The following is a 15,456-nucleotide window of genomic DNA, read 5'->3' on the forward strand; positions in this document are numbered from 1 at the left end:
AGGAGATGGGTTCCTCTTTTTTCTGACGCACGGGAGAGGCTACATCAAAAACAAAGTCTGGAATTACGTCCGAAGAAGTTTCCAAATTCACAAAATTTGAACTTCAACAACGGAAATTCAATGTCACAACACCGGCTAGAGAGCAACCCTATACCATATAAACATTTCGTGGGACATCAATCATCATACATTGGAAACTATAAGGACAAAAGTTCAAATATTTCTTTTAATGGTTTGGAAAATGTTACATCTAGCGCTGACGCCGACAAGCTTCTCAATGAAACAAATTCGGATAAAAACTCTTTTTTCGTTCATCGAACACCGGAACGAAGTCCTGGCTTTACGAATAAAGCGCAATATATTCCTCCCAAAAGTGTTTTTAAAATTTATCGCTCAGAAAGCTTGAGCCGCCCACTCGATAATGTTCGAGCACAACTCAAGGAAGGTAAGCGAAACAGTTCGGATTTCAATTATTCTAGTCACCTCGTTGCGTCACCGTATGATGATACTACTTACAACGAAGCGGTAAACCAAGTGAAACCCATCGACGATTCCATCACTAATGTTAGGCTTCAAAACGACTTGGATACGCATCCGCGAGTCGAATCTTTTCATGCCATAGATGACGCCAATGCTCCCAAAATAATTGTTGATATTCTTAGGTCTCCTGTTACAAAATCTGATAATTTTAAAAGCAGACAAAACCACATTGCAGCTCATGACAACAAATTCAGCTATGGGGATATTTTGGCAAAAGTCTACAGAGATTTTGGAACCATTAATAAACAATTTCAGAACAAAATTAAAGAAAAAAATAAGGCTGAGAAGAAGACAGAAAACCTCGCACTACTCCATACATTTCCTGTAGTCGGCAAAACGAACAAAGGTGACGGATCACTTGTGGAGAGTTACGATGAAAATAAATCTCACGAATTCAATGAAGCAGTTTATTTTAGTCCCAAATATATCATCAAAAGAATGGGGAAGCCAGGAGAAACTGCTCACGACCGCATGCTGTGGGAAAGCGTTAAATCTTCTAAATATGGTCAACATTCTTCTGAAGAATGTGACTGTCATGACAGAGGGTTATTGGGTTCTCTTCGTGGTTTGCAGAAGCTCAGAGCAATTGGAGAGATAATTTTGAAAAAAATTGAGTTGGGAAATTTTGATGATGAATTTCGAAGGACTTTTACTATGGAACAGAAGCTTTCAGTTTCAGAAAAAAATAAAACTTACCAGAGTTTTATTGATAACGCAAACGAAATTGATTCCTTCTCTAACGAACTTTCAGGACAAGTGGATGAAAAACTAGAAGATAACTTCATCAAGGACGATAGCAATGCCAGAAAACACATCGGAGACGATAAAGATTCTCGTATATCTTACGCAATTGAACTCGACATAGACGAGACATTCGATGGAAATATAAGGCCATGCAATGCAGAAGTGAACGCGACCCGGAAACAAATTCCGTTCTATCGAATTAAACGATCGAATGATGTCTTTTTCCCATCTAGATTCAGCGAAAACCCACAGATAACGATTGAAAATATTTTAATGGGTAAACAAAACGAAGAAAATGATGACGTAATCAATACAGATGCGAGCTCAGAGCACACAAATGAAGATCGTGCTTTCAAAAACGAGTTTAACGAGATCGTTCCTGATACTACTTTTCAGAAAACGGTGCCGAATCCTTTGAAGGTCGACTATAACGGGAGATCGTTGCACCTCAATGCCACTACGTTAACGCCGAATGTGCCGGCAACGTTGCAAATGCATCCCGACCCGCTACTCGCACCAGAAACTCGGCACCCACAACAGAATTACTCCCACGCACGCCTGGTTCCTGTAAAAAACGCTTCTATGAAACCCTCAGCGCGGAACAACGATGGAAAAATCACAAAGGAAAATATAAATGGAGAGCGTAGAGTGTCCAATGTATTTGAAAAATTTCTCGAAGAAAACCGGAAAGAAGTTGCAATGCTTGAGAAGACACATACCGGAAACATGGAGGCGTACGCTTTTATGCTGAGCTCGCCGACAAGAAAATTCACTTTGAAACCTCAGGAAGCACTCAGCTTTAAGCGTATCAATTCGGAAATTAAAGCCGCCCTTTATTTCTTTGAATTTTACTTGCTCATCTCGTCAGAAAAGTCATACGAACTGGCAACTTTCTATAACTTTTGGAAATTTTTTGACACCTCTGTTACCAGTGACATAAAAACAGGTAATTGGCTTTCAACTTGAGAATACTTGGATGATTTGTTGTTTAATATAAATAATTAACTTAAATTAGACAGATAAATAATTGAATCTGTTCTAATTATTAACAAGTAAAAATGAAAACATTTCATAATTTTTTATTGAACTTATCTACGTTGCACCGAATGCAAATCATTTCAATACTTCAATGTCACGTGAATAAATTGAACGTTCCAGATGATGGCTTTGAGTATCGGACTAGTGAGAGGTCTTCGTTGCCTCCGTCAGACGACTCGACCAACACGTCGCGTCAAGTCTGCGACTGCAGGGCGTTCACGCTGGGGTGAGTGAGACCGAGGAAGACGCGAAATTAGTTAGGATGTTATATATTTGTAAAATTTTTGATGCTTCGTATACCGCAAATTTTGATGCTTCATATAGAAAAGTACAAATAAAAAGAATATTTTCCGTTGCACTCCGGATATTGAAATTCCATCGCTTTTAAAGCCTTCACTCTAGCTGTGAGTTCTACAGAAGCTATTTAGGATATTAATGTCGATTTTCATTTAAAGGCGTTAACTGTTGACTTACTATCCCACCTAAACAAAAATTACAAGCAAATTCATTCCATTTATAACTATGCCTACCTACTGCAATCGAACTCGACAATGTGAATGAGTTCGAAGCGTGCAATTCAGCTCCGAATAGAAGCCTAGAAATTCAAACGCATTGTAGTCATTTTTTCCGAAGGAAATGGAGCTGGGCTTTGTTTTCGAAATATCATGAGTAAATTAAAATCAGGGATCAGAATTAATTACAACTGAATACCCGAACGGCTCATAGTTCCTAGCAATACAGGGTTATTCTAAATGATGGACCCAATTTAATAAGTTCGTATTTATTTAGGTATAAATTCAAAATGAATAATTTATACGCCAATATAAAGAGAAAGCTTCAATTTTTAACCTATTCGAATGCGTTATTTCTTATGGGGTTATGTCCCATACGGTTAGGTACGGTTTGCTAGTTACGTTTACGTCTCGTCTCTACGAGCAACTCTGTTTACGTCCCGCCTCTACGAGCAACTCTGTTTACGTCTCGCCTCTACCAGCAACTCTGTTTACGTCCCGCCTCTACGAGCAACTCTGTTTACGTCCCGCCTCTACCAGCAACTCTGTTTACGTCCCGCCTCTACGAGCAACTCTGTTTACGTCCCGCCTCTACGAGCAACTCTGTTTACGTCCCGCCTCTACGAGCAACTCTGTTTACGTCCCGCCTCTACCAGCAACTCTGTTTACGTCCTGCCTCTACCAGCAATCTGTTTACGTCCCGCATCTACCAGCAACTCTGTTTACGTCCCGCCTCTACCAACAACTTTGTTTACGCCCCTACTCTACCAGCAACTCTGGTTGATCTGAAAAACCGTATCACTGCTACGGTGCACTCAGTAACAGAAGATGTGCCTTCTCGTGTGTGGGACGAGTTTGGCTGCCGTTTAGATGTTTGTCGTGCAGCAAAAAGGGGACAAAATGAAGATTAAGAAAAAATGAAGATTAAGAAATATGTAAAAAATGAATCATTCTCTTTCCATTGGTGTATTAATCATTCATTTTGAATTCATACTTGAATAATTACGAATTTATTAAATTGGGTCCATCATTTAGAGTAACCCCATAAAAGCATCGTGGAAATAATGTCAAGGTCAATAAAATAGAGGTCACGTAATTTGATAAATAGTCGCATAATAATGAGAGATGAAATGATGCCAATGGGTTTTCAAATTTTATTTTTCTATCAGTAAATGCCATCAATTTGACAGTCTTGTAATTTAGCCGTTTATAATAACACCTTTCACCTCTGCTCCGCCAGGATCATCGCTGGCTTCTCTACCCTGACCACGCTGCTGGGATACGCGCTGAGCTTCACTGCGGCATAGAATGCCGGTGCAATTGCTGTGGAGCACGCGACTTTCAGCACCTAAATGAGACTGCTTTACACTTAAGATATCAGTTCCTTCTTTTGCTGCACATACCTTTTGTTTTTAGCATAATTCTGATAGAGAAAGTCAAGGTAAACAGTGAAATGATGTGCGTTTCAGCAATCGCACTGTAGTTGTCTCCGCATAATCCTGCTCGGCAAATTAAAGGGAAAAAGTGAAAAATCATGCGTTTCAGCAATTACACTGAAATTTAGTTTAAACACAATTCTGCTAGAAAAATTCTTCTAAAGCAGTAAAGAAATTTCGGAAAATATCATAAAATTCAAATTTTTGAAGAGACACATGTTAAGTTGGATAAAGGTCCCGTCGTTGTCCCACATAGTGAGATTTTTCTCGAGAAAAGATATCTTTTCTATAAGTACCGTAAGCCTAGAAGAATTTTGAGTTCATAAAAGTAAAAAGAATGTAACTAATTTGTTCGTTAAGGCTAACTAACCCAATGAATCCCTACTTCAATAGCGAATGAAATTTTTTTCACAACTGGTTTAGGATACTAAATTAAATACAAGTTTGTGAACAAGGTTTAATAAAATATGGTATTTACACTCACAAAATATACTACTGAATAGTGAATAATTCCTAGCCGTCAGAAATGACGTACTAGCAATACTTATTTACAACGAAGACTTCTTAAACCCGAAAATGCTTACTCCGAGAAAAAGTTTACGCTAGTCAAAATCAAATTTGGCTTTCCAGCGCAGATACAACTGATCAACATCAACGGAAATGGGAAAAGCATAAATTTCAGTACTACGGTGCTAGGGATGGAAGCTGACCACAGATGATAAATATATTTTTCCATTAAAAAAACTGATAATGTCATGTCATAACGGGTCATGACAAGCTAGGGGTAACTCACGATAGCACATTTACTAATGTATATATACTCTACTAAGTTTAAAACATGGTAAATAATGAAAATATTTCTCAAAATATAATTTACAGTTATAGTGCGACTGTTCAAAAGGATTGCTTTGTTCGACACGATCGGTGCTGAGCAAATTTCAGAAGCGTCTCAACCAATGCAATGGTTTTCGAGACACAACGTCATACATCATTGCTGCCAGGAAAGGCTAGATTGGACAGACAGCTAACAGAGGAAGAGCACTCTGTTCAAAACAGCTTTTCTCGGTGCAATGTAAGCTCAACATCAACACAAGTCGAAACGTCCATCAAGAGACTGCCATCAATACAATAGTTCAATATACGTGGCGGTGACGTCTCTTGATGAAGGCAGTCCGACGTATTGTCAAGGCGATACAAAACGCACGGACCACAAGGAATGGGGAGACAAGCCTAGCTCACCACTACCACTGCTCTAAAGCCACAGAAGTTCTCCTTGACCCGTCCATTGCCTGTCATGCTTTAGTCAACTGTCTTCATCCTATTTGAAGGCAGTAACCTTTCACAATGAAACTGCTGTAAAAAGTAAAACACTATCTAGATAGGTTTTAAAATATATTTATTACGGTCCGATTGGTATTTTTATCATTTTAAGTTGAAGCAAAATGCTTCTCGAAAGCAGAAAGGTTTGGAGCAAGCTCATGAAATATGAACTTTGTAAAAAATGAAGCATAAATTTGCGTTAAAAATGGTTTATGTATTGTAGGATATTCTCCCTGCAACAGGCATGGCACTAGGTCATTCCCAAGAACTCCAAGCTAGGACAGTGGTGGAGGAACTAGGCTAGGATGACTCCCCATTTACCTTCCTCATCCTCCTCCAGCCATGGGAGGGGGCCCCGCACCGCCCATGCGATGTAAGCCCCCCATTCGTCTACGTGGCGGTCCAGGAGGCCTAGAAAACAATGAAAAAAAAACTTCAATCCTCAAGCAAAGTGAAAACTTCTTCAAAAATTAAGTCATAGCAAAGAAAAGAAAGATAATGCAATAAATAGAAAATAGAAAGATAATTTGCAAAGCCAACTTACAATTAGGCCGATATTGTATATTAGAGTTACAAGAAAAATAAAACAAATAAAAAACTTTTAAAAACCACGTTTTCTCAACGGACAAAAAAGAAAAACATTAACTATTACATAACATTAGAGTTATGTAAAATGTTATGTAATGTTATGCAAGAGTAAATGTTTTTTTTTTTGTCCGTTAAGAAAACGTGTTTTTTAACATATTTTTTATTTGTTTTATTTCATTGTTTTTAGTTTTGTAAATACCAGAAAAACGTGGTTTTTAAAAATGGTTTATTATTATATTTATTTATTTTCTACTTTTTAGTTTAGCAATTTTAGCAATTCAAATAATTTTCCACGGTTGGCAACTCTGGTTTTCTGACAAAAAAAAAACTCGATTCCCCCAGCCCCCACCGTGAATTTTTAGTTTTTTTTATTTATTTTTTTTTAATTTTTATTTATTTATTACTACTTCTGATGATCAAATATTGAATTGTTAGGCAGCATAAGCATGCATACCAAATTTCAAGTTTCTAGGATCTTCAGAAGCGCTCTAAATTAAGGTTTGAATTTTTGATGACAGACGGACATGAAGCGAAGAGAAGAATAACGTAGTAACATAAGGTATTAACTTACGGTCCTCTGCCTGGTGCTCTGTAGTCAGAGATGTAGCTGTTGCCTCTGCGACTAAGCTGTGGATTCACGAGGGTCTGAAAACTATCAAGAAAAAAATATGAGATTAAGAAGCATCAAACTATTTTCATACACTACCCATTTCAGAGAAAAAGTCAATGCAGTTGGTAGTTGCTAAATATAAGTCCCAAAAAACCTAAATTTTGAGTTATCATAAATTATGGTTACCCATTGATATGGCCTTGCTACTTTCATTAGTCAGAAAACAATAATGCAAATGAATAATATTTATGATGTTGCCAATCTAAGGAGGTAATAGCTGATAAGCTGTCAAATGCACCAAAGCAAAACTCTTAAAAGGTCATACTTTACTAAGTTGGGAGATTTGTATTGGGGAAGAAGAGGACAGTTGGAACGTTTTCTGCCTGCCGTGATTCATAATAAATCCAGGTGACTGTAAACTTAACTTAATTATGTACTTCACTGTGAACAAAATATCTGGCAGGTTGGAATACCAGATATGTTGATTCAAATATTAAATGATGACCAAGTTAAGTCCCTTGTTCCAAAGTGCAGATAGTGTGTGAATATCAGAAAATCTTTGGCAACACATCAGCATTTAAATTTATGTCTTCAGAAGATTTTGCCAACACACTTCTTTTTAAATTCCTCTTCATGAAAATCTAAAAGGTTTAGGTAGATCTGGCATCAAATTGTTTTTAATACAGGCTCAAACCTTTGGCCTCAAACCTGATCTTGGCTTCTTGCTAAACACAATTGCTAAGCTCTGCACAGTGGCTTTGCTTGATAAAAAATATATAAAATAAAGAGCCAGTCAGTTATCAGTCATGTGACATAAGTGTCCCTCTAAACTCATCTATCCCAAAATTGCAACATGATGTCAGATGAGTTTATAAGATTGTACCTCCAGGTACAAAATTTTGCTACTTGCCAGTATGATCGAGTTTAACCCTAATTTAAAAGGTTTAACACCCTTCGTTTCTAATAACCACTATAAGAAAATAACCATAAATATCACAGCCTTTTCTTTCAAGAGACTCTTTAACTGGGATCTATTCTTGGTGTCAGATCAATAATATTTTAGCTGCTGAGACCTAGAATAATTAGGTAGGTTATCTAGCAAACTACATATAAACTTTTACCACCCAATGAACTGCTCCACGTGTTGGCAGGTACTCAAGCTTTTCAATGCGCACATGTGTCTTAAATCATGTGGTTTTTGCAACAGCTAGCAATGAACACACAGACAATGAGATTAAATGAATTGGAGAAAGAAGCCAATGATAAATATGATATCAATTTTATCATTAGTGTTAATGGTAAGAAGTCATCAATATTTGACAGCTGGCAGCTGTTGTTCTCAGGCACATGCACATTTGAATCACCTCACCATAAGTAAACATCACCAAAATATGGATTAGTTGCTGTTGTCCTACATGGAAATGCTTTTTCTTGAGAATAGAAATTTGGTTGTTTTACTTGAATAATTTTTGAAATGGTTTTGCATTTAAAAATTGTGTGTTTGAGGAGTTGATTTGATAGGAAACAATCAATATTAATGTCTGTCAAAAAATCAAATGGCAAGATGGAAGGCATCTAAAACATACTACACAGAATTGAGGGCATGAATCATTGCATACAAGGTTATAGCAGGACATGGAAACCCAAGGCAATTAGAGTCAAGTAAACAAAAGCCCCTTAGCCATCAAAAAACACCAAGAATTACTTATAAATGCTGAAGCATTCACAGAATTATTTATGAAAATATGATACTATAACCATAAATTTAAATCTGGCCTTTCAACTACAATGGTATGTTCCATGGCCCATGTTTTCAGTACTTATTAGCAAATAAGATATTTTTAGACAATTTATACATATTATAAATACTTCCCAGGCCTATGCAGCTGCATTGGTATAGCCTAGGCCCTTGAGAGTTGAGAGTATAAGTAGCAAGAAAAATAGTTGTTATACAAGTCATCAATAAGGAACTAGCTCCAAGATTTGAATTTTTATGCTAGAATTTTTTTTTTTTCAAAGTGCAAGGCAATCAGGATCAAAACTACAGGCAGAAACATTTCAACACTTACAATAAGACGATGAAGTTTGTCAGGCCCCAAAACAGATTTGGTATGCGTGATAAGCTCCATCCTTCAGAGCCCTGACCCAAACTCCCATCTGAAAAATAAAACAAATTTCAAGTAGTCATAGAATATGAGTTATACAGCTTAGCATGTTAGCAGCTATATTATTAATAAAAACTACACTAGACTGTAGACACATTAACAGATAAAAATCTAATTGTAAACAAAAGCAAAACAATGTGTAATAATTTTATAGATGCAAAATTTCCAATATTCATTTCCATGTACCTACCAAGCATACTGACAAACCAGAGATTTTTTAGAATCAGTTCATTTTCAATTTCCTCATTTACCAAGATTTAAACTAATTCCTTAAATATGATACTGCTGGTATCCAGGATACTTCACTGGTCTACTTACAGGACTCAAAAATGAACTTGAGGGAGAGTCTAAAAAAACTCTCTGCTTTGGCCCACTATGCTACCCATGCTGCCGAGCATAAAATAAAACAATTAAAAAAAAAATTTAAAAACCACATTTTCTTAACGGCCAAAAAAGAAAAACATTTATTCCTACATAACATTTAAGTTACCTATGTAAAATGTTATGTAATGTTATGCAAGAGTAAATCTTTGTCTTTTTTGGCTGTTACGAAAACGTGGTTTTTTAAAAAAATTTTATTTGTTTCATTTCACTATTTTTAGTTTTGTAACAACCAGAAAAACGTGGTTTTTAAAAATATTTTTTATATTTATTCATTTTCTACTTTTTAGTTAGCAATGTTAGCAATTCAAATCAATTTCCAGGGTTGGCAAGTGTGGATGTTTGAGAAAAATTCAATTCCAAACAGTGAATTTTTAGTGTTTTTTTATTTAAAAAATTTTCTTTTTTCAAACATTTTTTTCCAAAATTATCATTTCTAATAATCAAATCTTAAATTGTTAGGCAGCATGAGCATGCATGCCAAATTTCAACTTACTAGAATGTTTAGAAGTGATCTAAATTAAGGTTTGAATTTTTGATGACAGACACGCACAAAACGAAGTCAAGAAAAACGTGGTAATAAATCGACCTTCCAAGCCATGAACAGCTGACTACTGACAACAGATTTCCTGCATAGTGGAAAAGCAGACTGCAGAGATTTTTTGGACAGAACCTCAAGTTCATTTTTGAATCCTACAAGTAGACCAGTAAAATATCATGGTTACCAGCAACACATACTGACAAACCAGAGATTTTTTAGAATCAGTTCATTTTCAATTTCCTCATTTACCATACCAAGATGTAAACTAATTCCTTAGACCTTAAGTATGATAATGATGATAACATGGTATCCAGGATACTTCACTGGGTGACTGGTCTACTTACAGGACTCAAAAATGAAGTTGAGGGAGAGTCTAAAAAACTCTCTGCTTTGGCCCCAGGCCCACTATGCTACCCAGGCTGCCGAGCATAAAATAAATTCACCTTCCAAGCCATGAATAGCTGACTACTGAGTACTGACAACAGATTTCCTGCATAGTGGCAAAGCAGACTGCAGAGATTTTTTGGACAGAACCTCAAGTTCATTTTTGAATCCTACAACTTACAAGTAGACCAGTAAAATATCATGGTTACCAGCAACAATTCACTGAATTCAGCATTATCATAGTAGCCTATATAAGATATTGGTTTAAATTCCAAGTGGATACAAGAGTTAAAAATGAACTGATTCTAAAAAATTTACATACCTACTCTGGAAAATTTAAGGAAAATTACTACGTACTCTGAAGTCTGAACCGTGACTAGATTTTACAAGCCGTAATTTTATGGAATTGCAATGCAAGCTGCGATGCCATTTTTTTTTAGCCACAATTCCATATCACAGCCATAAAGAGCCATTTATGAGCTGCAAACTCATTTGCAAAGTTCTGTCACTTCTGTGCAACAGTGCAAGAATTACCCCAAATCTCTAATTTGACCATAGAAACAGCAACAAAAAGTAAGTATCTAAAATAATAAGATTGAAAAATAATAGGCACCACACTCAGACACAGACCACACCACACACACACAGCAGTGACAGCACCAGTAAAATATTTCTATATTTTATTCATGTAAAATCTTTTTATTGGGCATTTGAATTTAAAATTTAGAATACATAAGATAATATTTTAAATCTTGAGTAAATGTGGAAATTGAACATGAACTGATTCTGAAAAATCACTGGTTTGCCAATTAGAAATTGCCATTATCACTATCATGACGACATGACTATGCCTAGCCAAATGGCAAATTCCTTTCAGTAAAAAAATTCACATTAATAATAAAGAATTCGGTCAACTCACTTGCAGAAATGTAAACCATTCTGTCATCCTGTAAGCTTACAGATAGGAAAAAAATGTTATAAGGCTGCTGATATGAAGCTTGCAATGGACAAGGTTGTTGTAAATGCTCAATGGCATGTTCATGGATAAGGTAATATCACATCAATAATACCATAATGTCACATCAATAATACGGTAATTAATGTATATGGCAATATCATATCAATAAAGGAAAAACAAGTAAAAATCACAGAAAATGTCATTTATTCTACCTCTACATCATCTACAATGAAAGAGGAGGACTTCAGAGTCCTGTTAGTAATGGATGAGTATGCTCTGCATGCTTCAAATGTTTTGAAATGAAGTTTTATTCCCGTTGTCCTGAGTAGCCCCAACCAACGGGGCTACTCGGGACAATCTCTATTTTGCGTCTGGCACTTTACGAATAGCATATGGAATTTTTTTGACAACGCCATTCGATAGCCCTGCCCAATCAGCTATAAAATGAGACTAAACTTGTTTATGAAATGTTTTATCGTAAGAAGTTATTAACTGTTATTTAAAACTAATCGTTCAAATCTGTCCCGAGTAGCCCCGCTTGACGGCACTTAATTACGCTTTTAATTAACAACTATTAAGCTTTTAATTAAGCAAATATTAATTTTTGTACATAGCTTGGAACGATCTGTGTGTGTCCAATTCAAGTTGTGACGGATTTAGTTTTCATGTGTCTAAATCCATTTCTCAACTTAATCATCTATTAATTTATTTACCACTTGAAATCAGCAAATACAAGTATACCTACTTAAAGGATTCCTAATATATTCACAGACGTATTTAAAAGTCTCAAACCATAATATTCTTCCTATACAAACAGTTATTCACTACTTGGGAGAGCAAGGTCAACTGTCAAATCAAATTTGACACATTTTTGATGATCTCACCGGGTAGCGTGCATTGTCTTTCTTTGGATCTCAATATTTTCCCGCTAGATGGCCAAGACCTAGTGTCTTGGCAGTAATTTGACGCGCAAATGTATGACGTCACCATTTCAACCATCAACCAACGCATGGAACTAAAACAAAGCTTAATATAAAGGAAAAACTAGAGAGGTGACGGAATTACCCACGATGTTGGAATATACTGCGTTTACCCTAGTTTTATGGAATTGCAAGCTGCGATGCCATTTTTTTAGACACAATTCCATATCACAGCCACAAAGAGCCATTTATGAGCTGCAAACTCATTTGCAATGTTCTGTGCAACAGGGCAAGCTGCAATAATTACCCCAAGCCCAAATCTCTTATTTGCCCATAGAAACAGCAACAAAAAGTAAGTATCTAAAATAATAAGATTGAAAAATAATAGGCACCACACCACACAGCAGTGACAACACCAGTAAAATATTAAATATTTCTATATTTTATTCATGTAAAATCAGGATGGAATTCTAATTTTGACCATTCATATATTATTCCCGATACACCTACACCAGTTTTTCTATACAACATTATTTGAGGCAAAAAAATGAACTTCTTATAGACTTAAAACACATATGGGTATGCTAAATTTCTATAAGGTAATTCACTTGGAAATGTTGCATGCCAGCAAGGCTGCAGGCGCAGCTTTCACTCAACAATTAAAATTATACAAAGTATTAGTTTGTTAAAGATTTGTCTCTTAATATGACTGCAAAGAAGTAAACTTAATAAAGTAATTACAGCTNATCGAAAAATGTGTCAAATTTGACAGTTGACCTTGCTCTACCAAATAGTGAATAACTGTTTTTATAGGAAGAATATTATGGTTTGAGACTTTTAAATACGTCTGTGAATATATTAGGAATCCTTTAAGTAAACTTGTATTCGCTGATTCTAAGTCGTAAATAAATTAGTAGATGATTAAGTTGAGTGATGGATTTAGACCCATCAAAACTAATTCCAACACAACTTGAATTGGACACACACAGATCGTTCCAAGCTTTGGACAAAAATTGAAATTTGCTTAATTAAAAGCCTAATAGCTGTTAATTAAAATGTAATTAAGTAGTGTTCAATATTCGTTAGTGTTCTAATTCAAAGCCGTGTTGTATCCCAATACAGCTCACACAGCAAACAGAATTCAAATACGTTGATGTCGGCATTACGTATCAGTTAAATTTGAAGCACTGACGCAATACGACTCACCACGTGTCGAATATTGCCACACACAGTTACGGAATATAGGGATTTGGTAGGTTTCCATTCTAAAGGCTTTTTAATAAATATGGCAACATTTTGTGATGTTTCATCGTTGCTGACGCGTAGTGAAGCGTTTTGAGTCACGTAAAGGCAACAGAACTTACGTAATGCATACGGTTTTTTTATAGTTTTTCATTTCGATGCGTCCTTAATGTGTCGGAATATACCGCGTTTACCCTATCCATGATACTTTACTGGCCTACTTATATGACTCAAAAATGAACTTGAGGGAGAGTCTAAAAAACTCTCTGCTTTGCCACTATGCTTTACTTGTCTACTTATAGGACTCAAAAATGAACTTGAGGGAGAGTCTAAAAAACTCTCTGCTTTGCCACTATGATCCCATCATTCCGTGTGGATTTGAGAACTTTGTTGGTATTAGTGAAATTGTGAGAATTTTCTGCGAAAGTTTACGTAATTTTTATTTTGGAACATATTCATTACAAAATTTGTCGATACGGATACGCGACTAGTGATGTATTGGAATTTGGAAGGAAGAGTCACCTACTTTTTATCGGTTTTCAAACCACACGCAACTTGACGCAAGCGAGTTAGAGGACGTCATAGTGGCAAAGCACAGAGTGTTTAGAATCAGTTCATTTTTAATTTCCTTGTGTACTCAAGATTGAAGCCAATTTCTTAAGTATGATTAAGCTGGTATCCATGATACTTTACTGGTCTACTTATAAGACTTGAAAATGAACTTGAGTGAGAGTCTAAAAAACTCTCTGCTTTGCCACTATGGAGGACGTGCAGCTGTCTGGGTGTCCGCAGTTTCTGACGAGCTCAGTGTAAGAGTATGAGTAATTGAGTATCAATTGTCACTTCGGTGGAAGGTGTAAGGTCACTAAGGTGGTAAATTTTTCGATACATTTTTTTTGTTAACATGATAATATATTACCTATACAGAATTCCAATAGGATTTTACTAATTTAATTATTAAATAAGTAAAATCCTATTTGGGCATTTGAATTTAGAATCAATATTCTTGATAGTACTGTTAAGATACATAAGATAATATTTTTAAAGCTTGAGTAAATGAGGAAATTGAACATGAACTCATTCTGAAAAATCACCGGTTTGCCAATTGGAAATTACCACTATCACATATCACTAACCTATGCCTATAAAGTAGGTAAGGCTATAGAGCCAAATAAATTCCTTTCAGTAAAAAAATTCACATTAATAATAAAGAATTCGGTCAACTCACTTGCAGAAATGTAAACCATTCTGTCTACTTCCTTACAGCCTCAGTTACAGGCTTACACAAAGCTTTGGTTTTTGTCCTTTCGTCATAGACTGCAGACGGGTCCCAGCCTCGCCCTAAACTTTACTTCTCTAGCCTAAAGTGACGCAGCATACCGAAAACGATGCAATGAGAAGTTTCTAGTTGATTTTGTGACATTCATGTACACAAGAGAAGAACATCACAGAGATCAAACTAGTCATGGATGAACTAGAACCTGGGCATTAGAAGCCAATGATTAATAAAAAATTTGACCCTAACGCGATTTAATATTATCGAATTCTTGATGAAAAGTATTCAATACCTGCTAATTTCAAAGACTTTTAACCTAACAGTATGCTAAAATGTATAGTTTACGATGAATCCATGAGAAATTTTTTACATTTGTTGAAATAAATTAGTATTTTAATGTTTTACAACGAAAAAGTTTGGATATGAGATAGGCTGGTACAAAGCATTTGATTCCCTGCCACATCAAGTAATTGGTTCAGTTCATTTACCTCTCTTTCCTACCTTACAATAACTTACGCGAAATCTGTACTCCATTTGTTGTAATTGAAAACGAAATAATGTAATTATTACTAACGCAGGGCATTGATACTAGATACTTATATACCAAATTTCAAGGAGATCCGTTCAGTATTGAAAGACATACCGAGTTGTTCGGATGCCCTAAAAATTCGTGCATTCGTTTTAATGTAAAACGAAAAATTCTGAAATATGTAATTATTACCATCGCAGAAAATTGATAGTATATACTTATATTCAAAATTTCAAGCAGATCCGTTCAGTATTGAAGGACTTACGATTGCT

General features: G+C 35.7%; 2 protein-coding genes across 2 annotated transcripts; one reads left to right on the plus strand and one right to left on the minus strand.

Annotated features, from left to right (window-relative positions):
* Window positions 1-274: 274 nt before the first annotated feature.
* On the plus strand, window positions 275-4,156 carry LOC125178152. Its single transcript, XM_047881268.1, has 3 exons — window positions 275-2,230; window positions 2,443-2,548; window positions 4,075-4,156. Exons 1-3 carry the CDS (start codon window positions 979-981, stop codon window positions 4,139-4,141), a joined length of 1,425 nt encoding a protein of 474 aa, XP_047737224.1. The 5' UTR covers window positions 275-978; the 3' UTR covers window positions 4,142-4,156.
* Window positions 4,157-4,713: 557 nt separating this feature from the next.
* LOC108680900 (selenoprotein K) lies at window positions 4,714-14,828 on the minus strand. Its single transcript, XM_018169827.2, has 4 exons — window positions 14,608-14,828; window positions 8,858-8,945; window positions 6,750-6,830; window positions 4,714-6,001 (listed from the first exon to the last, which is right to left on the minus strand). The coding sequence occupies exons 1-4, from the start codon at window positions 14,624-14,626 to the stop codon at window positions 5,917-5,919; spliced, it is 273 nt and encodes a 90-aa protein (XP_018025316.1). The 5' UTR covers window positions 14,627-14,828; the 3' UTR covers window positions 4,714-5,916.
* Between the last annotated feature and the right edge of the window lie 628 nt (window positions 14,829-15,456).

This window comes from Hyalella azteca, unplaced genomic scaffold (genome assembly GCF_000764305.2).
Source record: "Hyalella azteca isolate HAZT.00-mixed unplaced genomic scaffold, Hazt_2.0.2 contig7483, whole genome shotgun sequence".
Classification (NCBI taxonomy): Eukaryota; Metazoa; Arthropoda; class Malacostraca; order Amphipoda; family Hyalellidae; genus Hyalella; species Hyalella azteca.

Bases quoted from the DNA above. Each gene is read 5' to 3' on its own strand.
- LOC125178152 (XM_047881268.1), top strand. From the start codon at position 979: ATGGGGAAGCCAGGAGAAACTGCTCACGACCGCATGCTGTGGGAAAGC. The intron at 2,231-2,442 runs GTAATTGGCTTT...TGAACGTTCCAG, and splicing joins TACCAGTGACATAAAAACAG to ATGATGGCTTTGAGTATCGG. The intron at 2,549-4,074 runs GTGAGTGAGACC...CTGCTCCGCCAG, and splicing joins TGCAGGGCGTTCACGCTGGG to GATCATCGCTGGCTTCTCTA.
- LOC108680900 (XM_018169827.2), bottom strand. The intron at 6,831-8,857 runs GTAAGTGTTGAA...TTTTCTTGATAG, and splicing joins ACAAACTTCATCGTCTTATT to TTTTCAGACCCTCGTGAATC. The intron at 6,002-6,749 runs GTAAGTTAATAC...ATTGTTTTCTAG, and splicing joins AGAGCACCAGGCAGAGGACC to GCCTCCTGGACCGCCACGTA.